Genomic DNA, 22,598 nt, shown 5'->3' with positions numbered 1-22,598 from the left:
CATCAAGGCACTTCTTCCCCACGTTTGCCAAATAAATGTAATCTAACTATGTGTGCGTGCGAGAGTGATCTGAGAGAGTGATACGAGGTCTTGTCAGTTTAGTAAAAAATGTATAGTGTTTTCAGGCTGTCACTGTCCAAGGCCACACGAGCTGATTTGCTAAATGGTTGACTTGGAAGTGGACACACTGCATCATTAACCTTGGACAAGAGATAGAAGAGAACAATGAACAGTGGCAAAGTTGTATTTTTGGTTGGAACCCGTGGCGGATTTAGGTATGGGCGACATGGGCAGCCTCCCAGGGCGGCATCTTGACAGGGGCAGCACGGGACGCCCGCACAATTTTGGGGGGAATGGTGACATTTGCGTGATTGGTTTTCTATCGATCATTTGCACGATCGGTTTTCTATCAATCATTTGCACATCACGCCAATGAGATCATGTCACCGTGTGGGACTGTGGGTCAATTAACCTTGTCGGAGTGGGCGCCCTGATTCTAGTTTGTGAGCTTGGCAGGCTACTGCCTGGGAAGGTCTCCCACTCAGAAGTACGAGATGGGGAGGTGGGCGTGGGTAAGTTGACCTCAGGTCTCGCCACTGGAAGCCTGAGGTAGGGGGAGCGGGGGAATCTATCAAATAGCGTACCTCTAACTTTATATAGTACTAATGCAATAAGAAAAATCAGTCACACAAAGAAATGCTACCAAATAAAACACAATTCATTCATAATATTGTGAATATATTGTTTCACAGACATATTGTTGCATTTTTTTCTGGTTTGTGTGAAATCGTTAAGAATAAAATAAAACCAGTCTGCACACCACCAAGGTGAATTGGTTTAGTCTTGACTCTTGGTTGACAGTGTTGAGGGATGGGTAATGTATTGATGCTCCAGTGCCAAATCAACACAAATGGATAAGAAAAGGTCTAAGCCATCAGGTGCCCAGTTTAGGAAAAAGAGGAAAGAAGAAGAGGAGAAACGTGCAAAAGATAAAAGCTATGCAGCTATGCCATCTCTTTATGAGTATAATATTATGCATGTAATGAAAGAGGCTAGTATAACACTTGTGTTTGTTAGCCTGTGTTGCTACGTTGCTTGCTATGCTATTACACATAGGGCGACAATATTCAGTTTTCTGTCCAACTAGCTTCCACAACATTGGATATAATTTCACACAGTTTTATCATGATAATGTGTGTAGCCTGCAGCAAAACGATTACAACCTAACTAGCACATTATTGATTTGGTTCACTTTCATTGGGCTGACAATATAAAGGTGTCCTGTGATTGTATTGACTCGGTCCTGAGCTCAGTCAGGGGAATTTCCAATGCTGTAGGCTAACTTAAAAGATGTCTATATTATGCTGATATTTTGTATCTTTTGTGATATATTGAGTCTTTTGAGCTGTCTTTTGCCTAGAATTAGCCAATGAGGTAGTATGGTTCATTTGGTTCCTATTCTGAAAGTTTGATAAATTGTGCATAATGACGTGTATTTAATTGTGCAACAAATGTATTTAGGGTGTCAGACTGTATTTCAATGCAAATTCAGGGGCACTTCTGAAATATTTTGGAGCACCCTCTGGCACTAGCCAGGATGAGGAGCCATCTACCTCCTCAGCCACTCAGACCTCTTCAGGATTCTTCACGTGTGTGTGTGTGTGTGTGTGTGTGTGTGTGTGTGTGTGTGTGTGTGTGTGTGTGTGTGTGTGTGTGTGTGTGTGTGTGTGTGTGTCTCCCAGCTGCCCATTGCTCTGAGGCTAGGAAACACTGTCACTACTGATAAATCCACTATAATTGAGAATTTCAATAAGCATTTCTCTACGGCTGGCCATGCTTTCCACCTGGCTACACCTACCCCGGTCACCCGCCCCGGCACCCTCTACAGCAACCCGCCAAAGCCCCCACCATTTCTCCTTTACCCAAATCCAGATAGCTGATGTTCAGAAAGAGCTGCAAAATCTGGACCCCTACAAATCAGCCGGGCTAGACAATCTGGACCCTCTCTTTCTAAAGCATTTCTCTACGGCTGGCCATGCTTTCCACCTGGCTACACCTACCCCGGTCACCCACCCCGGCACCCTCTACAGCAACCCGCCAAAGCCCCCACCATTTCTCCTTTACCCAAATCCAGATAGCTGATGTTCAGAAAGAGCTGCAAAATCTGGACCCCTACAAATCAGCCGGGCTAGACAATCTGGACCCTCTCTTTCTAAAATTATCTGCAAAAACCTCTCTTTCGTATCGTCTGAGATTCCCAAAGATTGGAAAGCTGCCGCAGTCATCCCCCTCTTCAAAGGGGGAGACACTCTAGACCCAAACTGCTACAGACCTATATCTATCCTACCCTGTCTTTCTAAGGTCTTTGAAAGCCAAGTTAACAAACAGATTACCGACCATTTCGAATCCCACCGTACCTTCTCCACTATGCAATCTGGTTTCAGAGCTGGTCATGGGTGCACCTCAGCCACCCTCAAGGTCCTAAATGACATCATAACCGCCATCGATAAGAGACATTACTGTGCAGCTGTATTCATCGACCTGCCCAAGGCTTTCGACTCTGTCAATCACCACATTCTTATTGGCAGACTCGACAGCCTTGGTTTCTCAAATGATTGCCTCACCTAGTTTACCAACTACATCTCTGATAGAGTTGAGTGTGTCAAATTGGAGGGCCTGTTGTCTGAACCTCTGGCAGTCTCTATGGGGGTGCCACAGGGTTCAATCCTCGAGCCGACTCTTCTCTTTATACATCAATGATGTTGCTCTTGCTGCTGGGGATTCTCTGATACACCTCTACGCAGACGACACCATTCTGTATACTTCTGGCCCCTCTTTGGACACTGTGTTAACTAACCTTCAGACGAGCTTCAATGCCATACAACTCTCCTTCCGTCGCCTCCAACTGCTCTTAAACGCAAGTAAAACTAAATGCATGCTATTCAACCGACCACTGCCCGCACCTGCTCGCCCGTCCAGCATCACTACTTTGGACGGCCCCGATTTAGAATACGTGGACAACTACAAATACCTAGGTGTCTGGTTAGACTGTAAACTCTCCTTCCAGACTCACATTAAGAATCTCCAATCCAAAATTAAATCTAGAATTGGCTTCCTATATCGCAACAAAGCATCCTTCACTCCTGCTGCCAAACATACCCTCGTAAAACTGACCATCCTACCAATCCTCCACTTCGGTGATGTCATCTATAAAATTACCTCCAACACTCTACTCAACAAACTGGATGCAGTCTATCACAGTGCCATCCGTTTTGTCACCAAAGCCCCATACACTACCCACCATTGCGCCCTGTACGCTCTCATTGGTTGGCCCTCACTTCATACTCGTCGCCAAACCGACTGGTTACAGGTTATCTACAAGTCTCTGCTAGGTAAAGACCCACCTTATCTCAGCTCACTGGTCACCATAGCAGCACCCACTCGTAGCACGCGCTCCAGCAGGTATATCTCACTGGTCACCCCCAAAGCTAATTCTTCCTTTGGTCGTCTTTCCTTCCAGTTCTCTGCTGCCAATGACTGGAACGAACTGCAAAAATCTCTGAAGCTGGAGACTCATATATCCCTCACTAGATTTAAGCACCAGCTGACAGAGCAGCTCACAGATCACTGCACCTGTACATATCTTGGCCAGGTCGCAGTTGCAAATGAGAACTTGCCTACCGGCTCAAAATGGCCAGAAACAAATGCTTTCTTCTGAAACTCGTCAGTCTATTCTTGTTCTGAGAAATGAAGGCTATTCCATGCGAGAAATTGCCAAGAAACTGAAGAAACTGTACAACGCTGTGTCCTGAAATCTGTTAAAATGTCCCAATTAATAAATTAATTTCATCTGTTGATAGTTTTACTGTTGTGTTGTTGCATGTTTCACTGTACTGAACAAAAATATAATTGTTGCCATGGCAATGGGGGGGCACAGTTATAGACAGCTCAGATACTTAAAAGTCCTATTGGTACATTTGAATGACCTCTGATCAATCGCACACAGGAACCTCTTGTTCCTCTGGACCTGTTACCTCTTGTCCCATTACACAACGGATTACACCCTTTTGTACGCAATATAGTGTACATTTGAACTCCAGGATTGGAATTGCAAGGAATCTGGCGACCGTGTCAGCTTGCACTGCTCCCAGCCCGCCACAGGAGTCGCTGGTGCACTACATGCTTTGTAAGTAGAAAAACCTGCAAAATCGGCAGTGTATCAAATAATTGTTCTCCCCAATGTATATATATATTTTAATTAAATTAATGTGGGCAGTTAGTGGGCATGGCCATCACACCTCAACACACTTAACAAGATAGAGGCCAGAGAGTGTTCTGTTGATGCCAAGAACGGAATATACATGTTTTTAAATAATATTCTTATAATGTTCTTTGAACGTTACTAATGTTTTCTTGTGGTTTTAATGGAAAGTTGTCTTAACGTTATGAGAACATGACTTTAAATAGAACCATGAGGAAACTGGAAAAAAAATATTATGCAGAAGTACCGAAATTCCCTGAGAAGAACATTGTTTCTTAACTGTAGGAAAGGTTATGGGAAGGTTGTATCCAAAATAACCATTGGACAACCACGCTCTTACCAAGGTCTAAGAAACATATAGTTCTCAGAACGTTATGCGTTCACTGGGTAGGCACTGTTTGATTATTTTTTATTTTTTTAAATACAGGCAAGTCAGTTAAGAACAAATTCTTATTTACAATGACTGCCTACTCCAGTCAAACCCTAACCCGGAAGACGCTGGGACAATTGTGCGTCACCCTATGGGACTCCCAATCACAGCCGGTTGTGATACAGCCTGGAATCAAACCAGGGTCTTTAGTGATGCCTCGAGCACTGAGATGCAGTGCCTTAGACCGCTGCTCCACTGAGGAGCACTGTAATTGCATTTTTATGAGGACTTGTTCAGAATACACATCAAACAGAAACAACCACATTGTGTGAATCCAACATTGGAATAGAATGTACATAGCAGCCTAGCAGGCATTGTAAATGTCAACACACCTGTTCGTCACGGCAGGACTGAAATTGCATTTTTCGTAAATACCTCTGTATCTTAAAAGTGTACTTTGATTGCAAAGGGGCAGAGAAGGTTAATCAACAGCACTTTGTGACTTGCTTTTGAGGTCATCGGACAGATTTGTGCTTCTTTGACGCCACTTCTCCATCTTTCAGGGGTTTCATGTGCCGTACATGAAATGCCCTGCACTCATTTATGTAACTGACCTTGGACCTCACGTTCCCTCGACAGAATGACTCCCACTCTTATGAATAGTAGCAGAGTGGGAGATCAGAAAGATTGCCTACACACACGCACGCACGCTCACTCACGCACACACACACACACACGCACACACACACACACACCTACCTACCTACTGGAAGTAGAAAGGGAGTTCAGAAATGATAGTGCACAAAACCATACCGTTATCTATGAATCACACCAACCCATTGTTGTCACATGGCATACTTTAATGGCTTTTGTAAAGAGAAAAAGTTCAAACCAACAAGGGGGTTGGATAATGAACATATTGACCAATTGCTCGGCCTCATAATCCACTACTAAAGAGCTAGACGAGAACAGAAACTTTATTCAAGCCCTTTGGCAATACCGACCCACAGATGCAAGCATCAGCACACACACACACACACACACACACACACACACACACACACACACACACACACACACACACACACACACACAATCTGGCTGGTGCAGGGCTGACCATGTAAAGCAAAAATATACATTTTACACTCTGAGTCACTTAGATGTAATATTACAAACACAGACACATCTATAACACAATCATTGGTGGATAATCATAATTCGTTAATAAATTGATAAATATCTCAAAAGGAAAGTGTAGTGTTATGAGAAAGGCATGTACACAACAAAAAGAAACGTCTCTTTCTCAGGACCCTGTCTTTCTAAGGTAATTTGTAAAAATCCCAAAACTTCACTGTAAAGGGTTTAAACACGGTTTACCATGCTTTCCCATTGAACCATAAAAAATTAATGAACATGCACCTGTGGAACGGTCATTAAGACACTTACAGCTTACAGACGGTAGGCAATTAAGGTCACAGTTATGAAAACTTAGGACACTAAAGCGGCCTTTCTACTGACTCTGAAAAACACCAAAAGAAAGATGCCCAGGGTCCCTACTCATCTGCGTGAACGTGCCTTAGGCATGCTGCAAGGAGGCATGAGGACTGCAGATGTTGCCAGGGCAATAAATTGCAATGTCCATGCAGTGAGACGCCTAGACAGCGCTACAGGGAGACAGGATGGACAGTTGATCGTCCTCCCAGTGGCAGACCACGTGTAACAACACCTGCACAGGATCGGCACATACGGTCTTCACACCTGCAGGACAGGTACAGGATGGCAACAACTGCCTGAGTTACATCAGGAACGCACAATCCCTCCATCAGTGCTGACTATCCGCAATAGGCTGAGAGAAGCTGGACTGAGGGCTAATAGGCCTGTTGTAAGGAAGGTCCTCACCAGACATCACCAGCATCAACGTTGCCAATGGGCACAAACCCACCGTCGCTGGACCAGACATGACTGGCAAAAAGTGCTCTTCACTGACGAGTCGCGGTTTTGTCTCACCATGGGTGATGGTCGGATGCGAGTTTATTGTCAAAGGAATGAGCGTAACACCGAGGCTTGTAATCTGGAGCGGGATCGATTTGGAGGTGGAGGGTCCGTCATGGTCTGGGGCGGTGTGTCACAGTATCATCGGACTAAGCTTGTTGTCATTGCAGGCAATCTCAATGCTGTGCGTTATAGGGAAGACATCCTCCTCCCTCATGTGGTACCCTTCCTGCAGGCTCATCCTGACATGACCCTCCAGCATGACAACGCCACCAGCCATACTGCTCGTTCTGTCTGTAATTTCCTGCAAGACAGGAATGTCAGTGTTCTGCCATGGCCAGCGAAGAGCCTGGCTTTCAATCCCATTGAGCACGTCTAGGACCTGTTGGATCAGAGGGTGAGGGCTAGGGCCATTCCCCCCAGAAATGTCCGGGAACTTGCAGGTGCCTTGGTGGAAGAGTGGGGTAACATCTCACAGCAAGACCTGGCAAATCTGGTGCAGTCCATGAGGAGGAGATGCCCTGCAGTACTTAATGCAGCTGGTGGCCACACCAGATACTGACCCCCCCTTTGTTCAGGGACACATTATTCCATTTCTGTTAGTCACATGTCTGTGGAACTTGTTCAGTTTATGTCTCAGTTGTTGAATCTTGTTATGTTCATACACATATTTACACATGTTAAGTTTGCTGAAAATAAACGCAGTTCACAGTGAGAGTACATTTCTTTTTTTGCTGAGTTTATGTGCACTATGAGTTAAGGCAATGGATCTCAGAAAGCACAGATAGAGAGAGGGAGAATTCACAATTAAGATCCCACATCACATTTACATCACAAAACCATAATATTACAGATGCTCATGCCTGCTGTTACCACCATCTAACATCATACCCTGGCATCAACATTCAAAACAAGAACAACTTTAATGAAACCAAACATCAACACAAGCATGTTCGCTTGATTTTAGCTTGCCCTACAACAGAATAGTCCCAAAAGTGCAAACCCCACCCACCTGGCGCTCTTGGTCAGCTAAATGAAATGGATATAAAGTGTTTTAAAGAAAACAAATACAATTGTATCCACGGTCTGGTTAACAGTACCACCAACAGCATCACAAACCCTTTGACTCTGAGGGCCTCATCTTGTCCACCAGCCGGCTCCCTCTGTAATTGTGCCTGTGGACAAGGTTACCGAGTGCCTAATTTCCAACAAGCTAATACATAACGTAGCATTCAAGCAGTAGCCTTCTCATTTATAGGAAGGGTCCCAAATGGCACCCTATTCCCCTTTTGTGCACTATTTTTGACCAGGCCTTATAGGGTTCCTTCCGTCAAGTATAGTGTACCACTTTCTTATTTTGCACAGTCCTGAACTCAATCAGTTATTAAAAGGTTTGGTCTGTAACTTTCATTTATTTATCCAACTGAATGCATATTTATGCTCTGGTACTTTGGCAACTAGTATTTGTAGTCTTTTTTTAACCTCCCACTTTGGGCTGGATGTGTCAATATGCATACATACAGTACATAAATAATCTATGAGCAGAATTACTATTTTATGTCAATTAGCCACAAAATCCCTAGGTTGAAAGGGACTGCTTTCAGGAAGCTGTACAGTGGCATTTTCCTTACATTTACCTCCAGGTGGGCCAGCCCCCGAGCAATTCGAGTTTTGGCCAATGAGCTTCAGCCCCTCGCCATTTGAGTGACAGCTAGCAAGAATCACACACAGCAGAGCGAGAGACCGCAATGACGTGGTTCACATTTTCGGGGGCCACAAAAGTACAAGAGAATATCTCTAATAGCTACCACCACATGCGCAGTCAGCTGTCCATGTTTCAACCTGTATCTTACACAGGGACTGCCAGCAGATGTAGGGAGGAAACATCTGGAGCAAAATAATCTTCACCCCACCTCCATAACATTCTTCTTTCCCATGGACCTGAACTAAATCAGTTGTTAAAGGTCCGATCTGCTACTTTCATTTACAGTCAGAGGTTAAAAGTGTTTCCCCTGCACTTGTTTGTAGTAAACTTTAGGAGTGGATCTTGGCAAATGTACAGAACCTGCTACAGAGTTACTTCAATTCTGTGGGTAACCTCTGGTTACATTTGCCAAGCGAGACCCACCGCCACAGTATACAAGAGTGCAGGGATAGCACATTCGACTGGAAGTGAAAGTTACAGATTGTTCCTTCAAACTCTAGCTCCGTCAGCCCCTCTCCTTCCTGCAACTCCCCGGCAGCAGCAGTGAAACTCCAATGATCGATATAATTCTCTGTGAATTATTTGAAAAGCGAGACAGAAGAACTAGCCAGAGACGGAACAAAAAGAGATAGAAGAAGAGGCAGGTTTACAAAAAGAAACTACAACAGATGTGGTGCAACGCGGTCCCGAGGAAAAGCAGAACTGTCTATGCCGCGACAATACTGTTCTGCTAATATACACGGAGTGTACAAAACATTAAGGACACCTGCTCTTTCCATGGCATAGACTGACCAGGTGAATCCAGGGGAAAGCTATGATCCCTTATTGATGTCACTTGTTAAATCCACTTCAATCAGTGTAGGGGAGGAGAGTTAAAGAAGGATTTTTATGCCTTGAGACAATTGAGACATGGATTGTGTATGTGTGCCATTCAGAGGGTATATGGGCAAGACAAAAGACAAGTGCCTTTGAACGGGGTATGGTAGCAGGCGCTCAGGTTTGTATCAAGAACTGCAATGATGCTGGGGTTTTCATGCTCAACAGTTTCCCACCTGTATCAAGAATGTTTCACCACCGAAAGGATATACAGCCAACTTGACAGCTTACTTGACACAACTGTGGGAAGCATTGGAGTCAACACGGGCCATTATCCCTGTAGAATGCTTTCGACACCTTGTAGAGTCCATGCCCTGACAAATTGAGGCTGTTCTGAGGGCAAAAAGGGGGAAGTGTCCTTAATGTTTTGTACACTCAGTGTACACAATATGTGCTAACAGAGTAGTTGTTCGTTTGGGTGTTGCATTTGTTGCCAGACCTCATCACACCCTGTTCCCATCAATATGAAACCTTTCTTCCCGAAGGTGGCGCTGTCATGAACGTTAAAAGATAATACATTTCCTGTTCTAGAGCCCCAACTGTCTTTAGCTAATAACGTAGTCCTTCAACAGGACTCACCACCAAATGCAGCAACTTTTACATGTCTTTAATTGTCAAATAAACTCAATCATTCACACAATCCCAACCCAAGTGCATTCTGGTAGTTGTAGTTAACTGACAGCTACTATAGGTTCCACTGATAGGATGTCTGTTTTATTGGCATGTCTAGCAGAGAAAAGGACATGCCTGTCTTTAGGAAGCTGGTGAGAGGACGAGGAGTGGCTTGGCCGAGAGGAGGCGCGACTCGGGTGTGAAGAGGCGTGACTCGGCCGAGAACAGGTGCGGCTCTCCGGCCAGGCGGCTCTGTGGCAGAGTGCGCAGGAGGGTGGAGCCACCAGCACCGGCCCCACCCCTCCACGCCCCCTCTTCCGGCACATGCCCAATAGCAGCCTTAGCTCCTGGCGGAAGGCGGGGTTCAGACAACAGTAGATGAAGGGATTGTAACACGTCGAGCTCATCGCCAGCCAATGAAAACAGAAATACAAGGCATTGGATGACTGAATGGCCTGGCTGGAGAGAAGCACCACGTAGCAGTTCAGAGGGAACCAGCATACCGCAAACACCCCAACAACCACCAACAACATAGCCAGGGTGCGCCGCCGCTTCCGCCGCTGCACAGCGAACTGCGCAGTGGTGGTGTCCCCGATAGCGTTACGGCGCCACAGGCGGCGTGCCACGGTTGAGTAGGCGGCGGTGATGATGAGGAGGGGTAGGACGTAGAGGAGGATGAAGGTGAGGAGGTCAATGCACTGCCAATAGACGTCAGAGGGCTCGGGGAAGTCGGGGACACAAAGGCTGCGCACCTTCTCCTTACTGAGAGAAAATGGAGAGGGAGTGATAAGGAGGGGAAGATAGGGAAGAGTGAGAAGGAGGTGAAGATAGGGGAGAGTGAGAAGGAGGGGAAGATAGGGGGAGAGTGAGAAGGAGGGGAAGATAGGGGAGAGTGAGAAGGAGGGGAAGATAGGGGGAGTGAGAAGGAGGGGAAGGGGGATAGGGGGGAAGATGAGAAGGAGGGGAAGATAGGGGGAGGAGAGATAGAGAAGGAGGGGAAGATGAGGGGGGAGATGAGAAGGAGGGGAAGATAGGGGGAGGAGGTGAGATAGGGGAAGGGAAAGATAGGGGGGTGAGAAGGAAGGGGAAGATAGGGGGTGAGAGGGAAGATGAGAAGGAGGGAGGGGAAGATAGGGGAGAGTGAGAAGGAGATTGGAGGACGATAGAGAGAGAGCACATAACCAGCTATGAGTATAGCACAGAGAAGAATACAGTCATGAAAAGTCAACATGAGAAACAGCAACATTGGAAACCCCCAAACAAAACATAGAATGATAAATTTAGGGAGAGTGAGAGAGGCTGGAGGGAAGAGAGAACTGTGAGAAAAGAATACCTGGTGGTTATTGTGTACACAAAGGTGAAGTGTTTGTTCTATCAATTCAGTGTGTGTGTGTTTGTGTGGTTATCTGTACATGAAGGTGTGTGTGTGTGTGTGTGTGTGTGTGTGTGTGTACCTGTACACGAAGGTTAGGAGCTCCTGGTAGATGGCATGAGGCAAGGAGAAGCAGCTGGCCATGACCCAGATAAGAATCACACACACAACACCACGAGCCGGGGACATGCGGGGCCTCAGAGGGTGGAGAATGACCTGTGCACGCACACACACACACACACACACACACACACACACACACACACACACACACACACACAGTGTTTTTATCAGGCCGCATTATACACACCAGGCCGCACACATTCTTCATGCCACACACTCCATTACACACACCTGCTGCTGTTCTCTGTTCCACACTCCTCCCTTACAAACCACACTTTTAGTTTGAGATAAAAATTGGACTCAAACTCAGCTTGAACTCTGTAGCTCATAAATACATAGGAGACTCATATCCACTCATATCCAAGACAACTCTATGAAAAACAACTGAATGTGAATACCGTCAAATATTCTTTCAATTGAAAAGATAGACTACAGCAGATGGCAGAAAATAACATACTTGTCCCTATAGCTTGGAAGCTGCCTTGTCCCACAAACTGTGGCAATAAACCAATAATTTACTGTCACGCTCCATTGAAAAAGACCTATACCCCAAAAATATATATTTCTAAGAGGACAAAACAGAAGAATAGTTGGCTTTTGTTGCCTGTATCAAACTGTCAGGCCTGGTGATTGGTGATTCACTGGTTACAAGCTGACAATTAGCGAGTCAATTTGAGAAACCTCTTGAGCTAAGGCACTTTCAGCACTACCGCGTGGACAGCTCCCCCCAGCGCTTTCGAGTGCTGACGCTTTCCTTACAGCTTTCCTTTACAGCTTTTATTTGACCAGGTTAAGCAAACTGCAACCCTTTAATTAGATGAAGCACACACACGACATTCACGATATTCACCGATTGTACGCATGACAGTTAGCCTACCTGGCGTCTGTCCAGCGCGATTGCCGTGAGCGTGAGTGTGGATACGTGCAGGGAGCAATACTGGACGAACCGGCTGATGTGGCACATTCCCTTCCCGAACCACCAGCTGCTATTCACAAAACGGACCTGAGGGAGACCACACAGGTATGTTGACAAGGCTGTTTTATACTGGCATGATTGAGTGATGAAAAGCTGGAGCCTTCCTATCCATACGTGCTAAATAGAACGATTTAACACGAACATATCCCCCTCACTGCAAGCACTCTCATCATCCAAACCACCTGTGGAAAATTGGTTCAAATTTATTTAAAAACCCACGCGTTCTTCCACTTTCCGGAGATAATCACTGATCTACCATGGTGAAAAATGTAAAAAAAAATAATGGATATCATTTTTATACCGCAAGATTTCAAAGACGCCTCTTGTGTGTGTGTGTGTGTGTGTGTGTGTGTGTGTGTGTGTGTGTGTGTGTGTGTGTGTGTGTGTGTAGTAATTTGTGTACAGTGATATTTGTTGTGCCTGTGCCCATAGACAGTAGCGAGGTTGTCATGTCCCCGGTCCGATTCGCACCAAAGTAAAGGGCATGTTGAGCAGCGTTATAAGAATGTCTGCCACTGCGAGGTTAATGATGAACAGACTCGTGGCGGAGTGCATCCGCTTGTTCTTGATCACCACATGGCACACCAGCGTGTTTCCGAACAGCGAGATGACAATGATGAACGAGTAAGCCAGGACCAGTAGTGATTTCACTGTCCGGTTATGGGACTCTCCACCATAGCAATTTTTAACTGCCATGGAGCGCCAGTCCGCGAGCGTGCCGTCGTCCAGGTCAAGCGAGAAGACATTTGTCAGGTTGGGCGTATACGGAGCTGACAGGTTCAGCAGCCCTTCTGCATCCACAAATGTACCCCCGCCGAAAATGGTTGAGTTGTTGTATTCCCGTGCCCCCAACCTGTCGAGGCTGGGGACCAAATAGGTGAGGGACAGCCACAGACACGCAACTCGCATGTCTGCTGGGGAGGGTTATAAAGATAAGCACCGGACGTCCAATCATCAGTCTCCCTCTCGCGTATCAGTGGCGGCGTGAGTAGAGGGGGACATTGCTTTCCCTCGGCAGATACTTGAGAAGATGTGATGCGCCCGGTGTGTTGGCAGCACTTTTAAACCCATGCGTGTATGCGCGCGCATTGTGTGTGTGTGTGTGTGTGTGTGTGGGGGGGTCTGTCAGATATTAGCGGCTCAATGCTTTTATTTGTTCACGCTGAGAGAGAAAAGGAGCGAAGCACAGAGATAGAGAGAGGTGGAGGGAAGTGGGACAAAAGGGAGAGAGAGAAATCGAAGTATGAATTCTTAAATGTTTAATTTTACAATGATCAATGAGGTACAGCAGTGTTATGTGAAAGTCATTGTTGTATATAGCTGTTGATTTGAGGGTTACTGTATCTTATTTGTAGCACGTTAATTTATGACCCTACCCCTTGGTGCAGGGACCCTTTGCATCTTTCGTTAATTAAATCTCAATGGGACACATGAAAAGGATGACGAGAGTAAGACAGACCGACATGAAACTGGTATCTAATATAAATAACAGAGAGAAATACTGACTTTGAGAGAGAAAGAGAGATACCCATGCATTTAAGACTGAGATAGTCAGCTCATTATACGATGTTTGTTTGCACATGCATACAGTATTTGAAACGGCAAGGCAAGAGGGGATCCCTCTTGCGCAGTCAAATGTTGGATCTGATTATAGAAATTCAGGGACAGTTTGTTCTTTAATTCCCAAACTTGCAAGTAAAAGTGTATTCCATCAAGTTTTATTCATATTTATGACACACACACACACACACACACACACACACACACACACACACACACACACACACACACACACACACACACACACACACACACACACACACACACACACACACACACACACATCAAAATAGAATATGAAGCACACTGCCAGATACTTCCCATGTGTGTGTGTTTTTTTATAGCAATGTTTCAACCAGATCTTTACGTTTTCCCGGTCAAAAGTTGTCCTTGGAAGTATGACACAGATTCAAGCATGATAGGATATTGCACTGAGTGGAATCTTCTGTTTTGATTGTGAATATTTTTGACACTTTGATTTGCCTATGTTTTAGCCTGAGATCGAATTACATTTGCTTATAGTTTCACTTTGATGTATTGAATAAAAGGTATCTGGTTCAAGGCTGTTATATCATTGAGATATGTGATATAGCTTACTTAGATGTCTAAAATAACTAACTGAGGTATCTGATATAACTAGCGGAAGTATTTGTTATAACTGAGATATATGGTACAACTAACGGGGTATCAGATATAAACTAAATATCTGATATATCAAACTGGTATCTGATATAAAGAACTATGGCATCTGATATAACTGGTGTCTGAAATAACTAACTGAAATATCTGATACATCAAACTGATATTTGATATAAATGGTGTCTGAAATAACTAACTGAAATATGTGATATAACTGAACTGAGATGAACTGAGGTAGCGAACTGAACTGGTACATTAAGGGAAGTGTCTGATACAACTATCTGCTCATGAAAAGCCCAGCCATTTGACTCAAACCTTAGTCTGTCACTGAGCCATTAACACTTACATCACACCAACACATGCATGCACACGCTGCAGCAGCTTGAGAAGTGCGTGAACGTGTACCATATGAGACGCATACAGACACATTGCATGGACCAGGTGTACTGTCTCGCTCTAAATCTCTCTCTCCCACACAACTGGAATAGGTGTTGTGCCGAAAAGCTCCCCCCTGCCAGAACCCCCCCCCCCCCCTTCGTGTGAACGCGCACGCACTAAATTCTTAATTGTTGCGACTTGCTTGCTAGTTGAGATTTCTGATCGTGTTCGGCTGCGTTTCATGATATTATTTATGTTGGTTTGATAGCGAGGAGGCGCTGATAATGTCTGCAGTTTTCGGTTTGGCTATTTGTTTCAAGTGTATTAGTCTATAAATAAATCTGCCAAAATGCGTCATCTCTCCCATTCACCTAGCAGTTGTTCTGAAATGTTTATTGCTTGCTTACATTTTACTCCCTCCTCTATGTTTAATATAACACACATACATTCATTATTCATTTCGGTTGCCTATGCTGAAGTGAAGTTTGTTCTATAGAAAGTATTTCGGGCAAGGCTATTTTCTTGCCTGACGAAATCCGAAATATTGGAAAGCTGCAACAGCTCGACTGAACATTTAGTCCATCACATTTTCCAGGTGATACCGTCGCCTGGACCTCAAGCCTAACCTCGTCCTGACAGGCAGCGCAGACATAATCCTCCAATGATGAGATGGCTTTCATACAGGACTGGTGGAACCATCGTGGGCAGCGGTCACAACCAATCTGAAATGTATGATGAAAAATGTTCATATATTTAAAATATTAAATACATTTTCTTGAATTACAATTTTTTTCATTATCAGACAAAGCGGATGATGCTACCTCTAGAAATACTACTGCTTATACAAATTCGTACTCCTAAAAATGTGCCTTTAGAAGGGAACAAGCAATTACCTAATTCGTGTCTTCCTCATTATTGTCCACCTCCCCACAGAAGTGGCACAGTTGGCTCAGGTCATCTAGCAAAACATAATTTTAAGTAGTACTTTGCATGTATTTTTCTGCGCAAACAGGGAACAAGGGAATAGTATAGGTTTCTTATAACATAATTATTTAAATACATGTGTTTTAGTAGTCATCTAGTCAGAAGTTGGATCAAAGATAACCTTGAAAGATCCATATAAATGTTTGTTTTTTTATCTACAATTTATGAAATTAGAAATTGAATATACCAGTATTTCAGTTTTCCCCAACCAAATTATGTTACACTTAAGATTCCAATTTGCAAGTATACAACGTCACAGCTATAATATAATTGTACAGTTGTTCTGTTTTGCCTTTTAGTCAGTACACTTTCAGTAGGTCAATTGTACATTACTTATACTCTCATACTTACTTTCAAGGCAAAGACCCCTCAAGAAGAAAAATCTTGTTGGCATGGATGAGGAAGGGTACCACACGTCCATCTGGAGATATTACACGCCTTCTCTCTCAGAGATTATCTTAACATATATGGTCAAATAAGTACAGCATTTTGAAACACTTTATTGATTACAATATAGAGATAAATAGCAGAGGGGAATCTGAGAATGCAGGGATTCCAGCAATTAGTCAAATCTGGAGCTGACAAGGGCTGGAAAGTAAATGGCATGTGATCATCTTGTATTATCTAACATCTGAGACTAGGCAGGCATTCCCTCGGATGAAGAGCATCTCCATCTTGCTGATTATGGTCTGTCATCCAGGTGGAAATGTCACCTGCATATCTGATGTAGGATAAGAGATACACTGAGTGTCCTGTGAATATGTGAACATGTGTATGTATGTGTATATATATATATATATATATATATATATTGGTATATATTTTTTTTTACATTTCACATTTCTATTATCATTATTGTGTTTTGTGGTTAAGGGGTGGGGGAGGTTGATGGGGATGGTGGAGGTGCTGGGGGTGCCCTATTGAGGGAGAAGGGGCCTATTGGGGAGGGGACTCTTCATGGAGACACATTCAGTCATAGTTGTGTTTATTATATTATTATAAAAAAAATATTATATTATTTTAACAGTTTACTGTGATTATGGATATGCACTCATGTGGACGTATATATTTGGACTTTCTTTTTTTAATTATTACTACTGTACCTACATTCTTAAAAACTAAAACAGAAAAAGTGTAAAAAAAATGAGGGAAAAGCACGATGGGATGGGGGATTGAGAGATGGGTAGAGAGAACAGTAGAGGGCTCTGAAAACTATTATTGCTGAAATAACCACTTCCTTTTGTGACTAGAGTCCAATAATTCCCGTGGCGCACATCAGAGGGCATGATAGGTAACCAAAAATGATTCTGAAGTGTGTCAGGCCTTGCAGTCCCAAGATAGAAGGAGGGGAGAATTTCAGCAGGCAAGTATTTGATCGTGGGGGAGGACCTAGTAATGTCTGCAGTTTTCAGTTTGGCTATTTGTTTCAAGTGTATTAGTCTATATATACATCTCTTTGCCAAAATACGTCATCTCTCCCACGTCTTATTCAACTAGTCATTGTAATGACATGTTTATTGCTTTCCTACATTTTACTCCCTCCTCTGTTTTAATATAGCACACATACATTCATTATTCATTTGGTTGCCTATGCTGACGTGAAGTTTGTTCTATAGAAGATATTTGACTCTGATGTGTGCCACAGAAAGTATTTGACTCTAGTGACAAAATTAAGGAAGTCAGAAAAAAAGTTTCAGAGCAACTACTAGTCGAATAAGACGTGGGAGAGATGACGTATTCCTTTCTCTTTTTTATGTTCTTCTTGTCAGTCGTGGACTTTGGCCAAAAATGGCAGTTGGTTCACGATCATTTGAACAGGTTCTACTGGTGAGTCATACACTTGTCTTCTTTCATCATCCTTCGCTTCCTCTCGTCCTCTGTTGTCCTTATCTTTTTCTTTGTTCACTCAGACTCTCATCAAAAACTGTTTTGGAGCATCACAAGCAGTGTGTGGAACATCGTGTTGTTTGCTTCCTGCAACGCAAGAGTCGGTGAAGGATATTAATAATATGCTTCAACAAGCTATCTGAAAGACTAGTGATGCTGGTGGGAAATTATGTGTACCATTCTGCTCATTTCCACTGTTGACATGATTGAACTGAGATAAATCTACATCGTGCACCCCCTACTGAATTGCCAAAGGCCACACACCCTCGTTTTCCGGTTGAGCACATACAGCATTGCTACCTCATTAATAATATATCTACTCACATGTCCAGGGCATCTTGTTTTCTTTTATATTCTAGTGTTGAGTGACTGTCCCGGTCAGGAAAGTTAAAATCCCAAATTGTATCCATCACCTTTGTTGGTGGCGTATGTAATTAGCACAAAAAGCTTTGGCATGCCAAATGTGTGCTCAATGTGTCATCTTTGGTTCCATCATTACATGAATGTGGGAAGAAAATGTTTTGCCAAAATGACTTCCACCAATCCATGTGTCGTAGATAATTATAGTATTTTCAGGGAGATCAAAGTTGCCAAGTGAGGGTGCATTAGGACTGTACAACCACGTCAATACTATGTTGTATTCCTGTCAATGTCCACCCATGCAATCTAAATAAGCAATAGGGCTATAAGAGTCCAAGAAGCTGAACATCAAATAAAATAATAGTCACATGCGCCGGGTACAACAACCTTACAGTGAAATGCTTTCGAGCCCCTAACCAAACATGCAGTTAAAAAAATTATGAATAAGAATAAGAAATAAAAGGAACGAGTAATGAAAGAGCAGCAGTAAAATAAGAAAAGCGAGACTATACACAGGGGGTACCGGTACAGAGACAATATGCAGGGGCACCGGTTAGTCGAGGTAATTGAGGTTGGAGTTATTATGCTATGCATAGATATTAACAGAGAGTAGCAGTGGCCTAAAGGAGTGGGTGGGTGGGTGGGGTGGGGGGGGCAATGCAAACAGTCTGGGTAGCCATTTTATTAGATGTTCAGAAGTCTTATGGCTTGGGGTAGAAGCTGTTTAGTGGTCTTTCGGACCTAGACTTGGCACTCCGGAGAACAGTCTATGACTAGGGTGGCTGGAGTCTTTGACAATTTTTAGGGCCTTCCTCTGACACCGCCTGGTATAGAGGTCCTGGATGGCAGGAAGCTTGACCCCAGTGATGTACTGTAGTTGCCATACCAGGCAGTGATGCAACCCGTCAGGATGCTCTCGATGGTGCAGCTGTAGAAACTTTTGAGGATCTGAGGACCCATGCCAAATCTTTTAAGTCTTCTGAGGTTTTGGGTTTTGTCGTGCCCTCTTCACGACTGTCTTGGCGTGCTTGGACCATATTAGTATGTTGGTGATGTGGATACCAAGAAACTTGAAGTGCTCAATCTGCTCCACTACAGCCCCGTCGATGAGAATGGGGACGTGCTCGGTCCTCCTTTTCCTGTAGTCCACAATCATCTCCTTTGTCTTGATCCCGTTGAGGGAGAGGTTGTTGTCATTGTTGTCCTAAAGGTCTTACTCACATCGACTGCGGAGAGCGTGATCACACAGTCATCCAGAACAGCTGGTGCTCTCATGCATGTTTCAGTGTCATTTGCCTCGAAGCGAACATAGAAGTAGTTTAGCGCATCTGGTAGACTCGTGTCACTGGGCAGCTCTCGGCCGTGCTTCCCTTTGTTCTCAAGCTGTGTCCTCTGATGCCTGCAAATCGAAGGCAGTTCCAGAATGCCTTGGCTGTGAACAGCATTGCTGAGGAATGTGGATTTATATGGAAGAGCACTGAAGTTTTACTTCAAAATAAAATTAATATGATACTTTTCAGCATTTATCAATTGTAGCTAAATGTCATTTGTGTCCTCTTATGAATATGAAAATGTAAATATGTTTAAAATGTATTCTAAAAGCTGTTATTTATTCAAAATTGTCTATGTAAGTGTCGTAAAAAATATATACAAATAATTGAATTTGCATTTTATAATTTGTTTTACCCTACGTCATACTTCAAGATATGTAATCATTTAATGTCATTCAAACAATAGCAGTGCTGCTTTTTACATCTATTCTTATAACAAGACATGGTCTACTTGTAAAACACAGTATGTAATGTGAATGACGTAGAACCTACATCTCTATGAAAATGCAACTGGTATCTTAGTGGAAGACACACAAAGGATGCAGTTTCAACTCTGTTACACTATCAGTAATTACACTGCTCTTCTATTAATAGCATAAGTGAGAAGTATAATAAACTACCAAATGATAATGTCAGATTCGGCTCTTTCTTTGATATTACCCTGCAATTTGTAACATATCATGCCAAGAAAGAAGGCAGTAACAGCCGTTTAAGGGTCAAAGGTCATGTCAGAGGTCAGGGTCAACATGAATAAAACATTAACTCATAGTAAGACAACACATCTCTAACGATTTCCCTTGATTTCATTTGGCTGGACAATTAAAAAACGCTGTAGCCATTCTTCTCAGTTCCACGCTATGAGTAGTTACTGCCTTTTTGCTTGGTAGGTCAGAATAGTTCTGAGGCTACAGGCGATTTTGTGAGAAAACAGAACAAGTTCAAGCTCTGTCACATTTCACCACAGTTGCGGTAGTGTGGTGGACTGAAAGGCAATCAATGCAAAAAAAGGGAAAATTAAATAAACATAAATATGGGTTGTATTTACAATGGTGTTTGTTCTTCAATGGTTGGCCTTTTCTTGAGGCAACAGGTCACAAATATTGCTGCTGCGATGGCACACTGTGGTATTTCACCCAATATATATGAGAGTTGATCAACATTTGATTTGTTTTTTTCGAATCCTTTGTGGGTCTGTGTAATCTGAGGGAAATATGTCTTAATATTCAAGGAGGTTGGAAGTCCAGCTCAGTTTTTCTCTCTCGCTCCTTAGAAAGATTCTGAATTATTCAAATGCAATTTCATAAAAATTCAAAGATAGTCTCCACCCCTTGGCAGAGGACTTGATAGCTAATCACAATTACATCTGCAAGATTAATTGGCCACCCATTTATTATTGTTGAGACAGCCCACCCACACACACGTAAAGTGTTAAATACCGTCTGTCAGAGAGACAGATTCTATTGGGTGAAATACCACAGTGTGCCATTCCAGTTAAACAATCCTTATTTAACGTGTCTCCTACCCTTCATCTATACTGATTGAAGTGGATTCAACAAGTGACTTCAATAGGGGATCATAGCTTTCACCTGGATTCACCCAGTCAGTCTGATTTTCTGGTGTTTTTACAGTCTTTTATGTCCCAAAAAAAGTTAATCATAACTTATTTATCTGCCCGTAAACTCTGCATGCTTTTTCAAGTCTTAGTGGTAGAAAAACTTTAAATATTATCGGGTGACTTCAGGTTTAGCCTACTTCGACATGGTAGTTATTATATATACGTGATACTGTAAATGTATTTCCCCTTCAATTGTTGCATAATCTATTTCACCAACCAGGTTTCCATCCAACCTTTTTAGGCAAGTTAAGTACATGTCGGATAAAAACTGTCATGACAGGCCTGATGGAAACAGAACATTTGTCGGTAAACTTTTCAAATGTCAACAAAACGAAATATGCTAGACAAGGTGGGATCTTTTTGTGTTGCGAAATGTCATTGGAAACACTTTCATTTGCAAATATTGATATAATAACCATCATATCGAAGTACATTTGGAGTCATGTGATGACATGTTGTGTGGTCCTCCCACCATGACTCGTCAGGAAAGCATGCAGTTTATTAGGCTTCGGATTAAATACGTTATGATGAACTTCACAGGGCGTTGAAAATGCAAGGTGATGAGCTTGATGCTCCTTTCTAATAAATATTGAGGGTCTATTCTGGTGACATGATCATCGATGCTTGGCTGCCGTTTGACAAATAAAAAATAATCTCGCTCTTTAGTCCATAATAATCTCATCATGTAGACCAGGGGTAGGACTACTCAACTCTTACACTAGTTCCGGAGCTTGCTGGTTTTCTGTTCTATCTGATAATTAATTGCACACACCTGGTGTCCCTGGTCTAAATCAGTCCCTAATTTGAAGGGAACAATGAAAAATGCAGTGGCATTTATGCGCTCTAGACAATGGCACTCTATCTGCACGCTGTTGGCTAGAGCACAAGTGCCAATACCGGAGTGGGCACACTTGCTGAATAACACAACATTTGTTTTTGTGAGAAAAGCATTAGTAGAGTTGTAAATACGATGGAAACCCAATTAACTCCGCTTTTGAAGGCCCCCTGTCGACTCCCCTGTTGAAGTGCCATTTGGGACGCAAACATTGAATATTAATAACCTAAAGGGTAAACACCGTGGAAAATGTCACACAATGTGGGGAAAAGCGGAGGATTTATTAAAACGCCTTCCAAGTACTGAAAACATGGAAAAGGTAGGCTATGCGAAGGTGTGACACACGACTGCACGGCATCCAAATCACGCTCAGAAAAGCAAAGACTCAATTAGACCTATAATAAATGTTAACCTAATTTTGTAAATTATACGACCGACAGCAGTCATAATAAGTGTGTTCGTGCGTGCGTGCGTTCGTTCGTTTGCACGTGCGCTAAGAGAGAGAGAGAGAGAGAGAGTGTGTGTGTAAAAGTTAACGGACCAGTGTGTGTAAAAGTGTGCGTTTATCGAGGGGACTGAGGTGAACTGCTTCACTTGCAATTTTCTCCTGCTCTGAGGAATGTCATTTCAGCCAGAGATACTTAATTAGAGGATCAGAGATAAACATTGTAACAGGGTAAATTAAGCCGACCCGGGGCAGACAGACAAAAATTCAGCCCTGG

The 22,598-nt window shown here is 43.3% G+C and overlaps 1 protein-coding gene across 1 annotated transcript; it reads right to left on the bottom strand.

Annotated features, from left to right (window-relative positions):
- Positions 1–9,556: 9,556 nt before the first annotated feature.
- On the bottom strand, positions 9,557–13,208 carry LOC115146574 (G-protein coupled receptor 83-like). Its single transcript, XM_029688657.2, has 4 exons — positions 12,759–13,208; positions 12,189–12,314; positions 11,271–11,404; positions 9,557–10,578 (listed from the first exon to the last, which is right to left on the bottom strand). Exons 1-4 carry the CDS (start codon positions 13,194–13,196, stop codon positions 9,876–9,878), a joined length of 1,401 nt encoding a protein of 466 aa, XP_029544517.2. The 5' UTR covers positions 13,197–13,208; the 3' UTR covers positions 9,557–9,875.
- Between the last annotated feature and the right edge of the window lie 9,390 nt (positions 13,209–22,598).

Source organism: Oncorhynchus nerka, linkage group LG18, assembly GCF_034236695.1.
Source record: "Oncorhynchus nerka isolate Pitt River linkage group LG18, Oner_Uvic_2.0, whole genome shotgun sequence".
In the NCBI taxonomy this organism is placed as follows: Eukaryota; Metazoa; Chordata; class Actinopteri; order Salmoniformes; family Salmonidae; genus Oncorhynchus; species Oncorhynchus nerka.
Note: the sequence above shows the minus strand (reverse complement) of the source record. Positions and strands in the feature narration are given on the sequence as shown.

Excerpts from the sequence above, each read along its gene's own strand:
- LOC115146574 (XM_029688657.2), bottom strand. The coding sequence starts at position 13,196 with ATGCGAGTTGCGTGTCTGTGGCTGTCCCTCACCTATTTGGTCCCCAGC. Across the intron at positions 11,405-12,188 it reads TCGCGCTGGACAGACGCCAG|GTCATTCTCCACCCTCTGAG; the intron begins GTAGGCTAACTG and ends GTGCGTGCACAG. Across the intron at positions 10,579-11,270 it reads CTCCTAACCTTCGTGTACAG|TAAGGAGAAGGTGCGCAGCC; the intron begins GTACACACACAC and ends ATTTTCTCTCAG.